Source organism: Phytophthora infestans, genomic scaffold (assembly GCF_000142945.1).
Source record: "Phytophthora infestans T30-4 supercont1.28 genomic scaffold, whole genome shotgun sequence".
Lineage (NCBI taxonomy): Eukaryota > Oomycota > Peronosporomycetes > Peronosporales > Peronosporaceae > Phytophthora > Phytophthora infestans.
The window spans coordinates 1,684,454-1,703,253 of NW_003303731.1; the positions used below are offsets into that span (position 1 = coordinate 1,684,454).

The window sequence follows — 18,800 nt, forward strand, 5'->3', positions numbered from 1 at the left end:
GGGTTATGCCCGAGAGCTGTCCCACGTGGAGTTCTTGTGAGGACATGTTCTGGGCGTGGGTGGAGACTCTCAAGTACTCACCCACGGAGTTACGGGAACTCCATGAAGATCAGCAGCTGTCCCACATCCTGGACCAGCGTGATCTTCGTGTGAGGTTTGCCCACTTGATCAGCAAGCGTATGCTGCCAAGACACATCCTAAAGCGCGCGGCTTCTAGCGCTCACGATGAGCGCGGGTACGGTATGTATTCATCGTCCGTACCCCGTTCGGGCGAGAAGCCCCGGACTACTTATGAAGCTGCCGCCGCTTCTGTTCCCAGATTGCGACAGCCTTCGGGTAGTCAATCAGGAGCCGTTCAATCGGCTCCCACGAGTTCTCGGAGTGGGCATAACCCCTCCACTTCACGAGGAGCTGTCGCTTGCCGCGACACCGTTGCTCCTGGAGGATCCGCTCCACGTGGAAGTGGACTTTTCCATTCCGGTCAAGCAGGGGCGGAGGTGCCCTCGTACGAGTACGAGTACTCGGCGCCTCCCGAGAGCCACTCTCGTCTGAGTGCTCCGACTGCGGGTCCAACACAGGACCCTGAGGTTGACCGCCTCCGTCAACGTGTTCTCGTGCTTGAGATTGCACTTGGCCTTGGGACCGGCGGTAATGCTGCCGCCCAGGCCGGGAATCAGGGCGAGCTCGCTCGTCTTGCGGGTCGCCTGGAACTGGTGGAGCGAGAGGTCGCGAGCCTGCACCTGCGGGTGGATCGCCGGGCCTCTTCGTCCGATCTGGACGAGGCCTTTCGCATGATCCGACGGATCGAGGCTTTGTTGCCACGTCCGGAGCCGCCACCGGCACGGTCCCAGACGTACGCGTATGGTGCGTACCCGGCGTACTCAGCGTACTCGGCGCCGGGGTCCGTTCGTATGGAGTCCCTCCGGCGTACGGTCTTGACCGCAGCCTTGCCGTCCCGACCGAGGCTTGGGTGCCTGCTCCGACGCCCTCGTCGACGACTGTGACCGGCCCTCGCTTCGAGGAGCTGGGTCAAGGGGGGTCTGCGAGTCAGCAGCCCCCTGCGGGTCAAAGTACCGCTTAAGACGTCCGACATAGAACGTCGGGTGCGTCGTCATTGACTTTGGAAGGTCGATGGTGTACGACGCACCATGTCTGGCCAGGACTGCAAAACGTCCGATGAAGCGGTGCTTCAGTTTGTTGCTGCCGACAGAGCTAACAGTGTCTAGAGGTAGGTTCCTCGTGTCTAGCAACACTAAGTCACCAACCTCAAATATACTTAGGTTTCCTCTTCCTTGTTTGTCTGAGTACTCCTTTTGTTTATCTTGGGCCGCTGCCATGGCATCGCGGACCCTGCTGACAATGTTCAGCTTGGTATCCATAAAGGATTCCACCTGTTTCCGCAGCGAAACTGGTCTCACATCCGAGACCTGGGAGGAAAGGGCTTTCCGAGCCTCTCCCCCACTTATGATAGAGGAGTCAGTTTCTTCTCGAAGAGTGAGAGGCACTCTGGGGTGGCGGAAGCCGTTCAAGTAGAACGGCGTGAACCCCGTGGACGCGTGCACCGCGTTATTGAGCGCAAACTTAACAACTGGGAGCTGCGTCGACCACGTACGTGGTGCTGCCGCGCACACACTGCGCAGAGTGTCCTCGAGCACTCGATTGACGCGCTCTGTTTGGCCGTCGGTCTGCGGATGGTCCGCAGTGGACATCTGCAGACGAGTTTCCAGTAAAGGGAACAGCGTTTTCCAAAACGCAGCAGTGAACGGCGGGTCTCGATCCGAGACAATCGTCTCTGGGAGACCGTGATAGCGGAACACGCCATCGACGAACAACCTTGCGGTTTGTTCGCCCGTAACAGTGACGAGAACTGGAGCAAGATGTACCATCTTGCTCAGCCGACACACGAACACCAAAATTCCGGTGTTACCGTGTCCGTCGGCGGGAAGCCCAAAGATGAAGTCAAGGCTCATCGACTTTCAACAATCAGCCGGTATGGGCAGGCTCTGTAGTGGAGCCGAAGAGTGCCCTGCGGATTTGACCCGCTGACATGTTTCACATGTCTTGACGTACCGGGCGACCCACTTGTACATGTGGGTCCACCAGAAGGACTGAGAGACCGACAGAAAGGTCTTCTCGCGGCCCAAGTGGCCGCTGGAGGGCGCGTCATGCGCCTCCGCGAGGATGTCGAACTTCAGATCCTCGTCGTTGGGTACGACCACCCGTGGAGATTCATTGAGCTCCACCCGGTAATATGGGAGGTCATCCTTCTACTCATATCGGTGGAGCCGGGAGAGCTGTCGCGACGAAAGCCAGTCGGACTTCGCGCCAGTTTCTGCTGCGGGGACCTTGACGTTAGGCGCGACAGCCTCATCACCCCGATACGCCATGCGTATCCGATCATAGATCCGTTGTCACCCGTGTGATGTGGGCCAACTCATAGTCGGGACGCCGAGAGAGGGCGTCCGCAAGCACGTTGAGCTTGCCCGGCTTGTATTCGACGCGGAAGTTGTATTCCGCGAAGAAGGACAGCCACCTCGTCATCCTATGGGAGAGGTGATGCGAGTTAGTCGCCGTTCTCAAGGACGCGTGGTCTGTGTAGATCACAAAGGGCCTAGAGCCCAGAAGGTGAACACGGAACTTCACAAGGGCATATTTCATTGCCAAGAGCTCCTTGTCATGGACAGGGTAGTTCCGCTCGGCGGCTTTGAGCTGCCGGGACTGGAACGAGATGACTCGTTCTTGTCCAGCCGTGTCGTCCTGCAGCAATGCACACCCGATGGCGTAATCGGAGGCATCGCAGACGACGCTAAACGGCTTCGTCTCGTCCGGCAGAGCCAGGACAGGGGCCTCTTGGAGACTGGCCTTGATGCTGTCAAAAGCATCCTGGTGCTCTTGTTCCCAGCGCCAGTCGACGTCCTTCTGAAGGAGGCTCGACAAGGGCTTAGCGAAGCCCGCGTACCCAGCGCTGTACTTGTGAAGGTAGTTGGCCAAGCCCAACCACTTTCGAAGATCCTTCTGGGATCGGAGCGTCGGCCATGCTGCTATGGCCTTGACCTTGTCTGGGTCAGCCCGAACGCCCACGTTGCTTACGAAGCAACCGAGAACTTTGATCTCTGGTGACGCGAAAACGCACTTGTCGATGTTGGCGTAGAGCTTGTTCGCTCGCATCACGTCCAACACTCGACGGAGGTGTCCCCAATGCACCTCCATGGCCGTCTTGTCTCCCTCGGCACGGCTATGGACGAAAATGTCGTCGAAGTACGTCTGTACGAAGGTACGCAAAGGGCGGAACAATTGCGTCACCAGGCGATTGAACGTCGCCGGGGCGTTAGATAATCCCTGCGGCATGACGAGCCACTCCCAAAGCATGCCGCTTGGAGTGCTTACCGCAGTGAGCGGGATGTCGCTCTCTCGCATCTGGATTGGGTAGTATCCGTCTACCAAATCCAGCGCACTGTACAATACGCTCCCGGCCATGTTGTTCAACAACACATCCTTTCGTGGGATCGGTGTTTGGGCCGGCACCGATGCGTTGTTCAGCTTGTTATAAGCGTGAACCAGACGCCACTTTCCGTTCGGCTTACGAACGCAGAAAGTCGGCGTCGAGTGCGGGGATTTCGATTCCCGCACCATGCCTGCCTTCGCTTTCGCGGCGAAGAAGGCATCAATGACCTCGCACTGTTCGCGCGGGAGAGGCCATTGCCTCGTGACACAATACTTTGTGCCGTACGCCTCGATCCGGTGGGAGTTGGGTCGGTGGGTGTTTGTTCACCACGTCCGCATACTCCGTCACCAAAGGATACACCGGATCCTTGGGGTTCTTGAGAATCTCAGAACCCAAGCGCGCCTGACGCTGCTTGTTCATGTCTTCCAGGACGTTCTCGTCCAAGACAGAGGAGGAGTTCAGCTCCTCCTGAGTGGTATCAGGTCTCATGAGTACCATCTCAGCAATCTCTCCAGCCTTGAGGTTGGCCAGGAAAGACTCAGCCGTCATTTCCTCGAGGTTCAGTATCTCTGCAACCTCTGGCAACGGTTCCAAGTGGACACCAGATGCCTTGACGGGTAAACCTGTCTCGCCATCGAAGAAGTGATAACACTCTTCCACCGGCCTTGTCGGAGGAGCCCGGGCCCTGGACTCCGAGTCGCTTGAGGCGACGTCGATCGGAACGAAGTTCGGATCCGACTTGAGGCGGCGGCGGCGTCTTTGTCGACGGCGTCTGTGACGGGGAGCTGTGTTGCCCACGTCTAGGGATGTCGTCGCTACGACATCCGAGGCACTCGTGGCCTCGTGTGGTACTGTTGTACCCACACAGGAAGCGTGTTCAACGCCTTCCTCTTCAGTTAAGGTCTGGGCGACCGCGTGTGGCACTGTGTTACCCACACAGGAAGCGTGTTCAACGCCTTCCTCTTCAGTTAAGGTCTGGGCGACCGTGTGTGGCACTGTGTTACCCACACAGGAAGCGTATCCGACGTCTTCCTCTTCAATTAAGGTCTGGGCGACCGTGAGTTGAACTCTGTTACCCACTCTAAACACGCTGTTCTCAGTGTTCATGACAGCTGCAGCTGCCTGCGTAATAAGTTACCCGCCTGCGGACCTAAGCTACCCACTTGGCCAGCGCCTCTTCTGGGCGCTGCCACCATCAAAACATCCTCGGAGTCGTCATATACGTCGACGACTCCCAAGCATCTGCCGGATGCTTTGGTACCCTGGCAGCCCTCGCGGGCGCCCCGGGTCCTGACAGAGGTGGGAGCATGACTCACCAATGCTCTGTCGGACAGCGCAGGGCGGCTGGCACCGATTGCCTTGTCTCGCCAGTCGATCCAGGGCTCGTGCTTCTCAAGCCAGGGCATGCCCAGGATCATATCATATGGATCCATATCGAGAACAGTGAGCTGTTCGAGGCTGTCAAAGTCTTCAAACTTGACAGCCAGATCCACTTGGACGTTGGGGACAGTGACGACCTTCCCGTCGGCCAGTCGCACTGACACCGTCCCGTTGCCCTTGCTTTCTCTCAAAGCTTCGGACAACTTGTTGCTGCTACGAGCAACCGTCTGGCGGCTTGCGAAATTCTTCGACGCCCCAGAGTCAATCAAGATTCTAAAGGGATGATCGTATCCCCGTACACATCCGTGTACTACGAGCAGCCCGCCGCAGCTCTTCGCCGATTCGAGAGTGCGAAGACTCTCAGGGGCTAAGTCCCCGTGGTACGCGCTACACGCGCACCCACCACGAAGACTTAGTTCTTCCCCAGTAGGGCGCCCCGCCCCTACTGGTTCCCTGCGTTCCCCTGTCCCCGGGATCCTGGCTTCTGCCAGCGACCCTTGAGGACGGGCTTGGGGAAGGACCGTCTGCGGAGTCTTTCCGCGGGACAGTCGCGCTTGAAGTGGCCCATCTTCCCACAGCCGAAGCAGCGGATGTCACGCTGTTCGGCGGACCCGAGCTCCATGGGAACTGGTCCGTTGGGGCTTGTTCGACCGGGAGCCGACAAGGAACTCCCAGGCCACGCTGAGGCCGGCGTACGCGCCTGACGATGGCTGTACTCTTCTTGAAGAGCCACTTGAATCGCCTCTTCAAGGGTGCTTGCCTGCACCCGGAACAGCTGAGTGCGTGCGGGGCCCACTCGAAGGCCGTCCATGAACACAGTCATCTTGATGTGTTCATTGAGTGGGTTTCCCACTAGGGACGCCGTGAGCTCCCGTATCTCTTGCACATACTCGTGCAGTTCGCGCCTTCCTTGTTTACACGCGAGGAAGAGCGAACGCTGGCGGTATTCGTAGTTCGCCGGGAGGAACGCGGCTCGGAGCTGTTCGCACAGCTGAGCCCAGGATGTGAAACATCCAGGGGATGTTGCTTCCCGAGTGTACACCCAACTCTTAGCACGACCGCTAAGATTGGAGAGTGCAAAAGCAACACGCAGTTGCTCGGTCGAGATCAGAGCCGCGTCCATCGCGAGCTCTACTTCTCGGACCCAGAAGTGAAAATTTTTGCCTTCCTTCTCTTCATACGGCTTTACCTTCAGCCGTATTGGCTTCGGGTGAGGCGGATTTGCTTCCGCCGCCGGAGCCTGCAGGTTCTCCCGCACATGCGCGATGAGGCCCTGCTCGTACGCGTCGAATGCATTGACGCGCTCGAGCTGCTCAGCCGGTGTTGATACCACCAGGCTCTGCAGGGCCTCCATCCCGAAGATGCCTGCCATCTTCCGAACCGACTCGAACTGAGAGTCGTTCATATGGGAGAAGTCGTTCCTATCCATGGCAACGAACTTCGGAGAGGTTCAGGTAGTCTACCCGCGGTGGCGTGGATTGACTACAAGTGCTACCAAGTGTGACGGGGTCACACAGCACCTTGCGCTAGAGGAAGATATCTTCCGAGAGTATACAACTCTCAGTGAACGGCAGCTCACAGGTCCCCTCTTTAATTAAAGAGAGCGAAGTGACCTAAATAAGGTAGATTGTAAACTGAGTATATTTATAGGTAGGTTAGGTTTGGGTTTAATACAAACTGTTAGTTACCTATAGAAATGCAATGTCATTTAACCAATGGTTGGCTTTGAACGACCTTGGTACCTTGTACCAAATATCTCGGAGTATGACGTGTCATACTCTTGAAGTGTGAAGTGTCACACTTCATGTAACCAGGGTACCCTTAGGGCTACGTACCCCGTTACATTTTCATTAGCGCTCCAAGAGAGGATATTTTCAATTGGAGTGATTGTAATGGGGCATCGTAGGACAAGATGAATAGCAGACGAGCGGAGAGGCAGTTGCTGCTGCGTCATAACAGAGAAGAGATCGTGAAGACGAAGCAGGACGCGCCCAAGAAAATGGATTGTAAGGATAGAATTAGTAGTAAAAATAGAAAATTAATATGAAAACTTCCACTACCGTTTTGGAGAAGCTCTACATGTACATGTACTAGTCCCGATAAAACTACTTTCATTTTCTTAGGCTTGGTGAGCGCGCGTATTAAAATCACCTTTACCATTATAAATGTCTACCTTCCACCAATTATTTTCAATAAAACTACTTTTTTTATTGTGGGCAGGCCCCGATTTCATTGTGGTTAACCCTTTAAGACCTGAGGTCGTCTTAGAGTCCCTGCCAGGGCCTCCTAAAATGTAGCCAATAAGATTAGCGTATTTCGCAATTTCTACCAATGACTTATGGTCATTTACTAAAGTGGTATCTTTCTGGTCGAGTTAGAGTCCCAAACTGGGACTCTTAGAAAATAAAGAGACAGGGCACGACAGAAGGGACTGGCAAACGTTCTATAAATGTATATATAGCCAATCGTATGCTTACGTAAGAGGCCCCCTGAGGGACTCTAAGGCTTAGGTCCTAAAGGGTTAAAACCAACTAAACCTTACTTGGCGCGTTTTCGAATTTTCGATCGGATAGATTATTAATTAAGGGGCTGTTTCATTTTAGGCGAGCTTAGAGGTCAGCACTTCCATCCGGAATTGTATTGCTTAATAGAGTATCTTGTGCAGCAATCGTTAGAAAAGCGGCAGCCTACTGCAACGTGACTCGTCGGCAGCATAAATATAATAGCGTCTGCTGCTACAGAAGCTGGCGATGGCGCTGTGCCACACAGCCTGTGGGCTCTATTATAGTGTGGCGACCGAACAAGATTTGCTTTTGCCGTGATCAACTGATGGAGACTGTGAGTGGCTACAGCAACTCTTACGGTGCTGGATATTTTGAACAGGTCGTCACAAGTGCGTCCAGCGCGCTTTGAGCACGAAGCTATAACATATATTTTAGAATGCCAGCATTTGGTTAAATTTTAACAAAATAAGTCGAACATTTTATGCCCGTCAGCATTGCACGCGTGTGTGCCACCGTCCAAATGCTCTATGCAGCATGTCGGCAGGACCTGTCGAGACGACCTGTGTCTTCCACGCCACAAGATGTCCGCCGCCAGGTGTCTGCGATTTCCCAACTGGGTTGGGACACACAGGGCCCCATAATCGACCAGTAATTCGATCTTCTAGGTTGACAAACTGAATCGTCAAGTTGAAGAACCACTGTTTCGAGCGCTGATTACGCCGCTACGATACAACACAAACCAAGGAGCCAGTCGCTACAGTAGGCACCAGTTGTAATTACTGTCATTTTTTGATAAATTATCTGTTTACCAAATGAACTTCTGAGTTGAGTCTTTGATAGTCGGTAAAGAGCATGATCTTTAGCTCAAAGTTTATTGCACTCCCCGTATGCTGGCGCCAGGATTAAGCACCAGAGCGTCCGTGGCACGATAGAAGGAGGTGTTGCCCTATTGAAAAAAAAAACGAAGGCTCACTGCGCTCAAGGCGCTCTTTTCTCGTCAGCAGTAAAGCTGAGTGTAGCATCAGAAACACAAGTTTGCGTTGAACTGCAGATTTCTAATAATCACGTCTTAAATGTGGCTGATCAGCACAGGTCAATTTAATCCTTGAATTAAGAACATATACTAGTAATTCATTGGTCCGTGAGCTCGGCTGACTGTGAGGATTGTTTTTTTGAGCCCTCGTGGCCAGGTCACTTCAATCCAATCCTTTAATTTAGAACATATACTAGTAATTCGTGGGTGCGTGAGCTCAACTGACTGTGAGGACTGCTTAGTCGGTCGGACCCACGAATTAAAAAAACATCCTCGAGCTCATTAATATACGACAAATACCCAAAAGTTTTGGAAAGCTTTGGGCCAAAACATAACGTCTTTTCTGCATTTTGCTTACTTCGACACTTCCGCTCTCAAAAGACTGCACCGTCTTTCATAAACCAAGTTATCTTTTATCACATGCAGCGTCACACCATCGCCGCAATCTTTCCAAACAAACACTTTGATTACTACCTCCTATAAATACCCTTGCCACCTCCTTTCCGCAATCGGTTAGCTCTAATCAGTCGCTAGAATTCCGCTCCGGGGGCATCGCACGCCGCCGCCGCCATGGACCGCCGAGCGAGCGATGTAGGCGCCGATACGCCGTCGAACCAGGCACAGTACCATCGCCTACAGTCGTCGCCCAGCTCCCGGCACACGGAGCCAAACGCCGATCCGTCCAGGTATTTCCACCGTAACCACACTGTCGAAGTGTTGCCGCGCCAGCCGGCAGGTCCGTCCGACTTGCCGCAAGAACGACCCAATTCCGAGCTCTTCCGCACGCTCACATCCAGTCAACTGCTCAATTTCCGCCAGCGCCTTCTTGACGACGATGTGAGCGACGCGCCCACACGCGCCGATCTGCTGACGCGTCAACGCACAGCCAGCTCGCCCGCGCCCGCCGCCAATCAGGGCTACTTGCGTATGTTATACCGAAGTTTGCCACGTAGTTTGAGATTCCGACAGAATACCCGCTCTACGACGCGCTACATCGACCCAGCCAATGCCGCGTCGCTGCGATCGCGAGTGCGCGCACGTAAGAAGGAGGAACAGGCTCGAAATGAAGGTCTGGCAGACCAGGGATCGCCTGTGCCCGAGTCTAGAGATATGACCGACTTTGAGCGGGAGATGGCCAACATCCAGGGCGGGACACAGACCGACACAGACGCTTCTAGCGCCAAGACTGGCTCCGCTGGAGGCCAGACGATGACTCCCAAGAGCAGCCGCAAACTACTGGGTAGAATGAGTAGTCTAATGTCCACAGACTCGCAGGGAGTGCCTCTGGGACAGCGTAAACAATACAAGATCGTCAAGATCAACGACGGCAACAACGCGCCGAAGCGAGAGCCTGTTGCCCCCACAGAGGGCGGAGATGACGACGCCGCAGCAGCAGGAGAAGAAGGAGGAGGAGAGTTCTTCGTGTCCAACGAGGTCACGACGTCGCAGTACACGGTGTGGAGCTTCGTGCCTGTGTTCCTCTACCTCACCTTTCAGAAGACGGCCAACTTGTACTTCCTGCTCATCGGAATCTTCCAGATCATCCCGTCGGTCTCTCCAACCGACGGAGTGCCGCTCCAGTTCATCCCTCTCGTCATCGTCATCATCATCGACGCCATCTTCGCTGGCTACGAAGACTACAAGCGACACATGGCCGACGACCTCGCCAACTCGGCCAAGACGCGGGTGTTCAACCGCCAACTGCGCGAGTTCGAGGACGTCGAGTGGCGCGAGATCAAAGTGGGGGACTTCATCAAGGTGGCCAACCACGAGATTCTACCTGCCGACATGATGATTATGGCTGTGATCCCTGCTGAAGGCGCGCGTTCGGGCGGGAACATGGGCCTGTGCTACGTCGAGACGAAGAATCTGGACGGAGAGACCAACCTGAAGCTGCGAGAAGCCCCGTCCCCCACTCGGAACATGTTTATGAACGAGGAAGAAGCTGGGTACATCATCCAGGGATACGTCGAGAGCGAGCAGCCCAATGGCGACATCAACACGTACTCGGGCACTATGTATCTGGAGGAGAACCCATATGGAGGGAATGCCGAGGGAATCCCTCTCGCTCTAAAGAACATGCTGCTTCGTGGGAGTAAGCTGCGAAACACCAGCTACGTGTACGGACTGGTGGTGAACACGGGAGTGGATACCAAGATCATGATGAGCTCTGGCGACGAGTTCCCTGTCAAGGTGTCGTCTATCGACGAGATGACCAACCGACAAGTGATCGTCGTGGTGGTTATCCTCGTGCTCATGTCGCTTGTTGGCGCTATCGGAGACCGGATCTGGATGAACGGCCTCGAGATCCCGCCGTATTTGCATCTGGAGGACTACGACGACACGTTGATTGAGACGTTCGTCTACTTCTTCACGACGCTGGCGTCCATGGTGCCGATCACGCTCTACGTGTCCATCACGCTTGTCAAGGCCTTGCAGGGCTATTTCATGGAACGGGATTTGGATATGTATGACGAAGAGAGCGGCACGCCCGTGAAGGTGCGGAACATGCAGCTGAACGAGCAACTTGGACAGATCTCGCACATTTTCTCGGACAAGACTGGCACTCTGACGTGTAACAAGATGGAGTTCCGGAAGTGCAGTATCGGAGGAAGAAGCTACGGCAAGGGCACGACAGCTATCGGTCTGGCTGCTCGCATGCGTCACGACTTCAAAGGAGACCGGACGGTGGAGGAAGAATCTGCAGACGAGAGCGACGCTCCGCTGCTGGACGCTCGCGCGCAGGTGCCAGCTCCTAACGTGAACTTTAAGGACAAGACCATGTGGCGAGATATGCAGAACAAGGACGATCCTCAACGCGACAAGATCGAGGAGTTCATGACGCTGCTGGCGTTGTGTCACGGAGTCCTGATCGAGCGTCTCGACCCCACGGAAGACGACGCGAGTCCTCCCGTTAGCTACTCGGCCTCGTCTCCGGATGAACTGGCGCTGGTGTGTGGCGCCAAGTTCTTTGGCTACGAGTTTGTGGACCGTGAGCCTGGCAGCGTCTCGATCAAGAAACCTGATGGTGTCGTGGACCAGTATGACATCCTGGAAGTCTTCGAGTTCGACTCGAACCGGAAGCGGATGTCTGTGATTGTGCAGCGTCGTAAACGTGACGACGAGCTGCGCCTGATGTCGGAGAGCGAAGAAGACGACGTACTGCTTCTCACCAAGGGAGCTGACAGCATGCTGTTCCCTCGGCTAGCCCCCACGTCCGAGAACAACCTCAAGATTCGAGAATCGACCGAAAAACACCTGGAAGCGTTCGCTCAGGATGGACTGCGCACGCTGGTGGTGTGTGCCAAGAAGATTAGCCCACAAGTGTGGGAGCAGTTCTACGCGCAGTATCGTCACGTGTCGGCTGACTTGAGTGAAGTGGAGGCCAAGTCTCGTGGCGAGCCAAACGCTATCGACAATCTTCAGGACCAAATGGAGTCGAATCTGGAGCTACTGGGCGCCACAGCTATCGAAGACCGCCTGCAGGATGGTGTCCCGGAGTCCATGGAGGCCTTGGCGAAGGCTGGAATCTGCATCTGGGTGCTGACTGGAGACATGGAGGAGACGGCCATCAACATTGGCTATGCGTGTCGCCTGCTGAACAACGACATGGAGCGACATGTGATCAACGCAGCCAAGTACCGCACCAAGGGCTCAATCCTTCGGAAATTGGACGAGATCTTCCACTCGATCCACGACGCCGTCACGGACACGTCCATCACGTCAACTGTGGCTGCGCACTCGGTGCTGTCGCCCCCGTCCGGTCAAGTTGAACACGCGCTGGTTATCGACGGCGCTTCGCTGAGTAAGATCCTGGAAGATCCGCTGCACAACTTGCATCTCCTGCGTGTGTCGCTGCTGTGTAAAGTCGTCGTGGCCTGTCGTGTGTCTCCGCAGCAGAAGGCGCAACTGGTTGAGCTGGTCAAGTTGAATGTCCCCGAGTCCCACACGCTCTCGATCGGAGACGGCGCTAACGACGTCCCAATGATCCAGAGTGCTCACATTGGCGTGGGTATCAGTGGCCAAGAAGGTCTGCAAGCCGTTAACAGCTCGGACTACGCGCTGGCTCAGTTCCGCTTCCTCACCAACTTGATTTTGGTCCATGGCCGCTGGAATTACAACCGCGTGGCGGCTCTGGTTGTCTACACCTTCTACAAGAACATCGTGTACAACGTGTCCATGTTCTGGTACACGCTGTGGCCCACTGCGTACTCCGGCACGATGATTTACTCGGCGCTGATCCAGCAGGCCTACAATCTCATCTTCACGGCGCTGCCCATCGTCATCTTCTCGGCCTACGACAAGGATCTGCCGAAGAAGACTATACTGGAGTTCCCGGCGCTGTATCACGCCGAGATGCGCAAGACCAGCTTCTTCTCGCACAAGATGTTCTGGAAGTGGATCTTCCTGGGCATCATCGACTCGGTGGGAATCTACTACGCCATCCTGGCTGCTGGGTGGAACATCGAGCGTGGAGGCAACTCGATCGAGTATCTCACCATGGAGACGCTGGGCTGGACCATCCTGTGCATCGTCGTGAACGCGCGTTTCTGCCTCATGGTCAACTCGTGGGATGTTCTGGAGATCGCCAGCATGGTGTTCACTGTGATTGCTCTGTACCTCATTCAGTACGTAATCGACCAGATCGATTGGTCGTACGACACGGATTCGTTGCCCTGGCAGTTCGGTCGCGAGCAGTTCTGGCTCGGTCAAGTGTTTGCGGTCGTGGCTATTCTGATGAAGGATTTCCTGTACGAGGGCTGTCGGCGTCGCTTTGTGCCGGAATATCTGGATCTGGTCAAGGAAGCGCAAGACGAAAAGTCGACGATTTCGCGCGAAGAACTGCAAGAGTTCAAGCCGCCTCAAGTCAACTATCTCAACCCGGAGCTGGCCGGCATGATCGACTACCAAGACCGACGAGTACACGAGAGCAACCCCGTCCCATTCACAGCGCCAGGACGCTCCAAATTGTACACGGGCTTTGCATTCGACCAGCCCGCCAACATCGTCAACTGGATTCTTACTGGGACCAACAACAACGGCGGACAGAACAGCCGCAAAAGCATCAACTCCGACGTGCGCAACTTCATCCTCCAGTCGGACGACCCCGTTTTCTTCGAGAACCAACGCTACCAGCCATTCTGTGGCTACGGCAGCTCGTTCCCTGGCTACCTGCTGCCTACTGATCGCAAGCGCTGGAGTGATCGCTCAGGCAAGATCAGCGCCCAAGCCATCCCGCTGGCCGGTCTGGAACTCAACCTGGACGCGCCTGGATGCGACGCTGACGGGTGGGTCTATGAGAACGACTTTGCCTTCTTCCCGTCCACGCCTCCGACCGAGAGTGACGAGCTAGAGGAGGAGCTGGAACTGCGAGTCAGCGACGCTCGCAGCAGCACGGGCACGTTCCTGTCGTCGCGAAGGAAGAACAAGAAGAAGAAAGCCAAGAAACCGCGACCACATCACGGCTTCGTGCGACGTCGCGAGTGGAAACTATCCGAGGAATACAAGGCGCAAGAGGCCGCTCGGGCGGAAGAAGCAGCAGCGCGTCGGAGCCGCGAGTCGAACCTCAGCAGCGTTTTGGGGGTGCAGATGGACGACGACTCGAGGCAATCGACGCAGTCTACAATATGATGAAATATCAATGTTCGCAACAGGGAGCACCTCATGCCCACATTTGCATACTCTAATAAACACATTTTTGCAGCTTTAGTGTTGCAGGTTTACTGCAAAATGACACTTTAAATTGGACAGAGAAAACGACTCTGAAGGCAAAAGTGCTGGTATTGCATTGGTACAAAGTTTTAGAAACAGGGCGCGTGGTTAATTACTCGACGAATTTCTTGAAAGGCTCCTTTTCGGCCAGTTCGGTGTCGTTGGCAATTGCCTTGAGCACGACGGCAAGCTGCGTCTCGCGCTCCTGGATCATATCCGGATTGTGCTTGCCACGCAACTTGGCGCCTAGGCCCGAACTGGGCAGTGCTGGCAGGTTCTTGGGGTTGCCGAGAGCCACGACAAGCGTCTTGAACTCGCTGAAGCGCTTTTTGAACGCGACGTTGCCCTCGACAGTCTCCACGACGTAGAACACGACGCCAGCCTCGTCGATCTCGTGGCCTGTGATCTTGTACAGGTCCTTGGCGGACTCCGCAGCGGTCTCGGCCTCAGGCTCGGCCGGTGTCTCTGTCTCCTCGGTCTCCACAGCCTTGGGAGATTCGACCTTGGGCTCCTCGACGGCGACGGGCTCCGTCTCAGCCGGGGCGGCCTCGGCCTCAGGCGGGTTCGTGACGGCCACGTCCTCAGTCTTGGATTGTGCGCAGCCCATTGCAGATGTAGTTGATAGATAGAAAGGGAAGTCGAAGTGAAGGACTTGGGCAGATCGAAGCGAGTTCGATAGTGGGCGAGGAAGAAGACTCACAGTCAAGAACCGCCGGGAGAGGCGAAAGAGGAGAGGAGCAATCGTGCAGCTGGATGATTGGGCCGGTGCCTCTACGTTCGAGAAACATGCTGGGCGCATCGACGCTGTTACTTACGAGCGACGGCGTGCGGCTGGGCCAGCCCCGTGTCAAAGATACGACGCTGTGAGTCGCATTGGCCTGCGAAACGTGGGTGAGACGATCAACAACATCATTTCGGGCAGGCAACAGCCACGACAAGGTGCTGTGGCTTCGCCTAAGATAATGGTCAGGGCTCGCAAAAAGCGACTTATGGCGATGTGACGAATGCGATACGGCACCGACAGCTGCTTGCGTTACGCAAAGTCACTGCTGCCAGGGAGGAAGTGTAACAGCGGCTGGGTTTCTCTATGCCCGGACATTGTAAAGCAGAGTCGCTAAATCGGGGTGCAGGCTGAAGTGCTAGCGTCAAAATAGATTATCAAAGATGATTTTATATGCGGAAGGCTTGGAGATATTAGATGCGTCCTCCACAAACTCAAGTGTATAAGCTATCGCGGTCAATACGTTGTCCGATCTTCCATTGACTCGCTCATCACCTTGAAGCTCACAACATGGCTGCACAACATGGCGCCAATGCGGTGCCAGGACAACGACCGTCACTACGCGAAGCACCTCACGCACACGCACCCAAACAAGCCGGAGCGAGAAATAATCAAAACACGTTTTAGACATATTTACTTATGACACTACCCACTGGGTTTGGCGTTCCCTCCCGCCTTTTCTCTCTCTCTCTCCACGTCCTCCAGGCTCACCCACTTGCGTCTTTGAAGCTTACTATTCATATACGATACCGGAGAGACAACTACCCTAGAGCTCAAACGCCGAGTGCAACTTAAGCAACGTACGCAGCTCGTAATGCGCCACGCTCGCACTCGGGCGGTCGTTGGCGTTGAAGCTCAAGCAGCGATCTGCCAGCTCTCGGATGTCCTCGGGGCAGTTCTGGCCCAGATCCGGCTTCTCTTCGCTCGTGACCTTGAGGACGATCAGGGCGTTTGTTACGCCGTCGAACGGCTTGATGCACGTGGCCAGTTCGGACAGAATCACACCGAACGAGTAGATGTCGGCCATCTCCGTGTACCTCTCGCCTCGTAGCACCTCGGGGGCGATCCAGGCCATCGTGCCGATTCCCGCCGTCATCGTCGTGTCCACTTGCCACTCGCGACTTACGCCAAAGTCGCTCAGTTTGGCCTCGTACGACGCACTCAGCAGCACGTTCTTCGACTTGAGGTCGCGGTGGATAATAGGCGACGGGAACGAGTGCAGATACACGATGGCTTCCAGCACGTCCAGAGCGATCGAAGCCTTGGCTGGAAGTACAGAGGAATTCTGGTACCAGTCGAACTCCTTCGGGTACATTTCTTGCCGCTCGTGTTGCTGTTTCAGCAGCATATCGAGGTCTCCGTTGGGCAGGTATTCCATGAGCACAGCCATGTCGGAGAGCATACTCCAGCTCACACCGATAAACCGCACAATCTTGGCGTGCGACAGAGACGAGATGAGCTTAATCTCTTCGATAAACGCACTCAGACAGCGGTCGTCCGCCGCCTTTTCCGGTAGAATCTTCTTGACCACCACAGAGCGACTCTGGTAGTTGGCAAGGTACACGATACCGAAGCCTCCCTTGGCAATGGATCGCTCAATGTGAACCTCGTTGGCAGGCACACGGTACTTGACGAGCGCCGACTCGATGGCTGTCCCTCCCATCATGGTCACTTTGCCGCCACTGAAGATCGTGTTGAACGAGTTCGAGTCTGCGTGGTGAGGCTTGTTGGCGATGTGTTGGCCCCCCGAGTTAGTGGCCGTGCCCATCAGCGTGTTGTTGGCGAAGAAGTTGTTCTCGTCCATACGTCCCCCCGAGATGTCCTTCTCAGTCTGACGCACGCGGTACGTTCGGTAGGCGAAAGCTGCTAGAGCCACGGCCAGCACAGCAGCCAAGCAGATGACCACAATGAGGATGGTCGAGTTGCTGTTACTACTGGCGATGAGCGCCGTGACAGAGCTCTCGGCGCTTGAAGACGACGTGGAGTTGCCGTATGTTCTTTCGAACAACTCGTCCGAGATGACGCAGATGCTGTAGCCAGAGACGGCGACCAGCTCGGCGCCAGACGTGGAGCAGCTCGTCTGTGCCACTACAGCGTTGAAAACGTCCAAGTCCTTGAAGGTGGAGTAGTCTGAGCGCGAGATCTCGAAGTTCGTGATCTCGTTCGAGCCAAAATCCAGTTTGGACAGCGCCATGGGGAACGAAACGCCACGAATCGACTCGATGGGGTTGCCGGAAAAGTTGAGCGACGTGATGCTGGACGGGAACGAGTATTTGTTGAGCTGTGCGATCTCGTTGTTCGTGGCTGTGATCTGCACCACTGTGGACGGGAATCCGGAGGGCAGCGACGTGATTGTGTTGAACGAGAAGTCGCTGTAGCAGTAGAAACGAGACGTGTGAGTTCATTTTTTTCCCTTCCTTTACGATAGGGAGCAAAACGCTGCACGTACATGTACTGCAGACTGTCCGGGAAGTTGACGCCGTCCAAACTGGACAAACCAGACTGCACCAGAGACAAGTACTGGACACTGTCCGGGAAGGTCGCGCCGTCCAGAGTGGTCAGTTTGAGGTTGTGGATGTAAAGCAGCGTCAATGACGACGGAAAGGTCACGCCAGAAACAGACGAGATCGGGTTGCCACCTAGGAACAGCTGCGTCATCGTGTCGGGCAGCGCCATGCCGTCGAACGACGCGATGTTGTTCCAGCTCAAGTCCAACTGTGTGAGTGTGTCCGGAACTTCCAATTTGCTGAAGCTCGTGACCGCGTTTGACGTCAACGTTCTGTAGGCGCGAGCACAATATATATGTTAGTTCACTGTCCTCGACGCCAACAAAGTCACCTTGCCGTACAGTTTATCCAGCGTCGTCAGGTTGGATACAGCCACCGACGTGATGTTGTTCAGCGATAGGTCTCTGCAATCGCAAATTCAGATACAAGACGTCAGTGCGTGATCCAATAGCCGAGACCAAGTGTTATCTGCTGTACATTGTCTTGACGTCCGGGGCGCTCAGCACCTTCTGGATGCCCATACTGCTGGCTGTGAGAGTTGGATTGTTCTTGCTCGTGGTGACGTCCACTTCAGTCTGTTCACAATCGGCGTCCACGATGAGACCCTCGCTGTCGTCGCCGGTGGCCATGAGCACGATTGTCCCTTTGGTTCCACATGCGGCGTGTGTTGAGCCGGCTAGCAGCAGCGCGGCTGCAATGGTGCGGAAAACGATGCGCATCATATTCGATTGAATGTAGCGGCGCGATTTGACACCTGATTATTGCGAGACTGACACGGTTCGACGCGCCTGGGTCTCAGCAATACAGAGAGACGCTCGCGAGCTTCGAAGGCGCCGTGGAAACGGAGAGCGCGCGGTGCGAGCGAAGACGGAGACAACCCTCGATCGGGTGTATGGCCGGTGGAGATATGGCGGAATGTGGGGAAGGGGAAGTCAGACGGACGTGGACTGGCTCGGACACCTCTACAGTGTACGGTGCGTCGCGGCTTTGTGCAGGTAAACGCAAGGCTTCCATTGAAGGATAATCTTAACTATTTCTTTTAATTGGTCAAACCGGAAAACAACAACAGACGATTTGGGAGGACCTCTACGAATGCTTATTTTGCAACTACGGGTACATTGCAGTGATACATTTATTGTATTTAAACGGGCTTTGGCTCGTTTGTGATTGGTCAGCTGGTCTGATGAGTCGGCAAAATGCAGGTTTATCAGGAAACTCGAGAGAATGATATCGTTATAGTGAGGTGACGGTCTTGGCTAGCCTATCGAGTGACACTGTGCGGACAAGTGACTGTCGACCACGAGCTCCTGCTGCTCCAGCTGCAAATGCGGAGTCCATGTGGCCGTCATTTACCGGTACATGTACGGCGGCAGGGCCCTGTGCAATCAGCGTTTGGTAATGTAAAACTTATTAATACATGTACACGTAAATGTACCTA

The 18,800-nt window shown here is 55.1% G+C and overlaps 3 protein-coding genes across 3 annotated transcripts; 1 reads left to right on the forward strand and 2 right to left on the reverse strand.

The window, feature by feature from the left end:
- Positions 1 to 8,932: 8,932 nt before the first annotated feature.
- PITG_13395 (P-type ATPase (P-ATPase) Superfamily) lies at positions 8,933 to 13,993 on the forward strand (the record flags this gene model as incomplete). Its single annotated transcript, XM_002899985.1, has 1 exon — positions 8,933 to 13,993. The coding sequence occupies one exon, from the start codon at positions 8,933 to 8,935 to the stop codon at positions 13,991 to 13,993; it is 5,061 nt and encodes a 1,686-aa protein (XP_002900031.1).
- Positions 13,994 to 14,132: 139 nt separating this feature from the next.
- Positions 14,133 to 14,719, reverse strand: PITG_13396 (uncharacterized protein; the record flags this gene model as incomplete). The annotated part of the gene is made up of 2 exons (XM_002899986.1): positions 14,133 to 14,501; positions 14,592 to 14,719. The coding sequence occupies 2 exons, from the start codon at positions 14,679 to 14,681 to the stop codon at positions 14,187 to 14,189; spliced, it is 405 nt and encodes a 134-aa protein (XP_002900032.1).
- Positions 14,720 to 15,621: 902 nt separating this feature from the next.
- PITG_13397 (protein kinase, putative) lies at positions 15,622 to 18,165 on the reverse strand (the record flags this gene model as incomplete). Its single annotated transcript, XM_002899987.1, has 4 exons — positions 15,622 to 17,227; positions 17,305 to 17,634; positions 17,704 to 17,766; positions 17,840 to 18,165. The coding sequence occupies 4 exons, from the start codon at positions 18,082 to 18,084 to the stop codon at positions 15,622 to 15,624; spliced, it is 2,244 nt and encodes a 747-aa protein (XP_002900033.1).
- Positions 18,166 to 18,800: the final 635 nt, after the last annotated feature.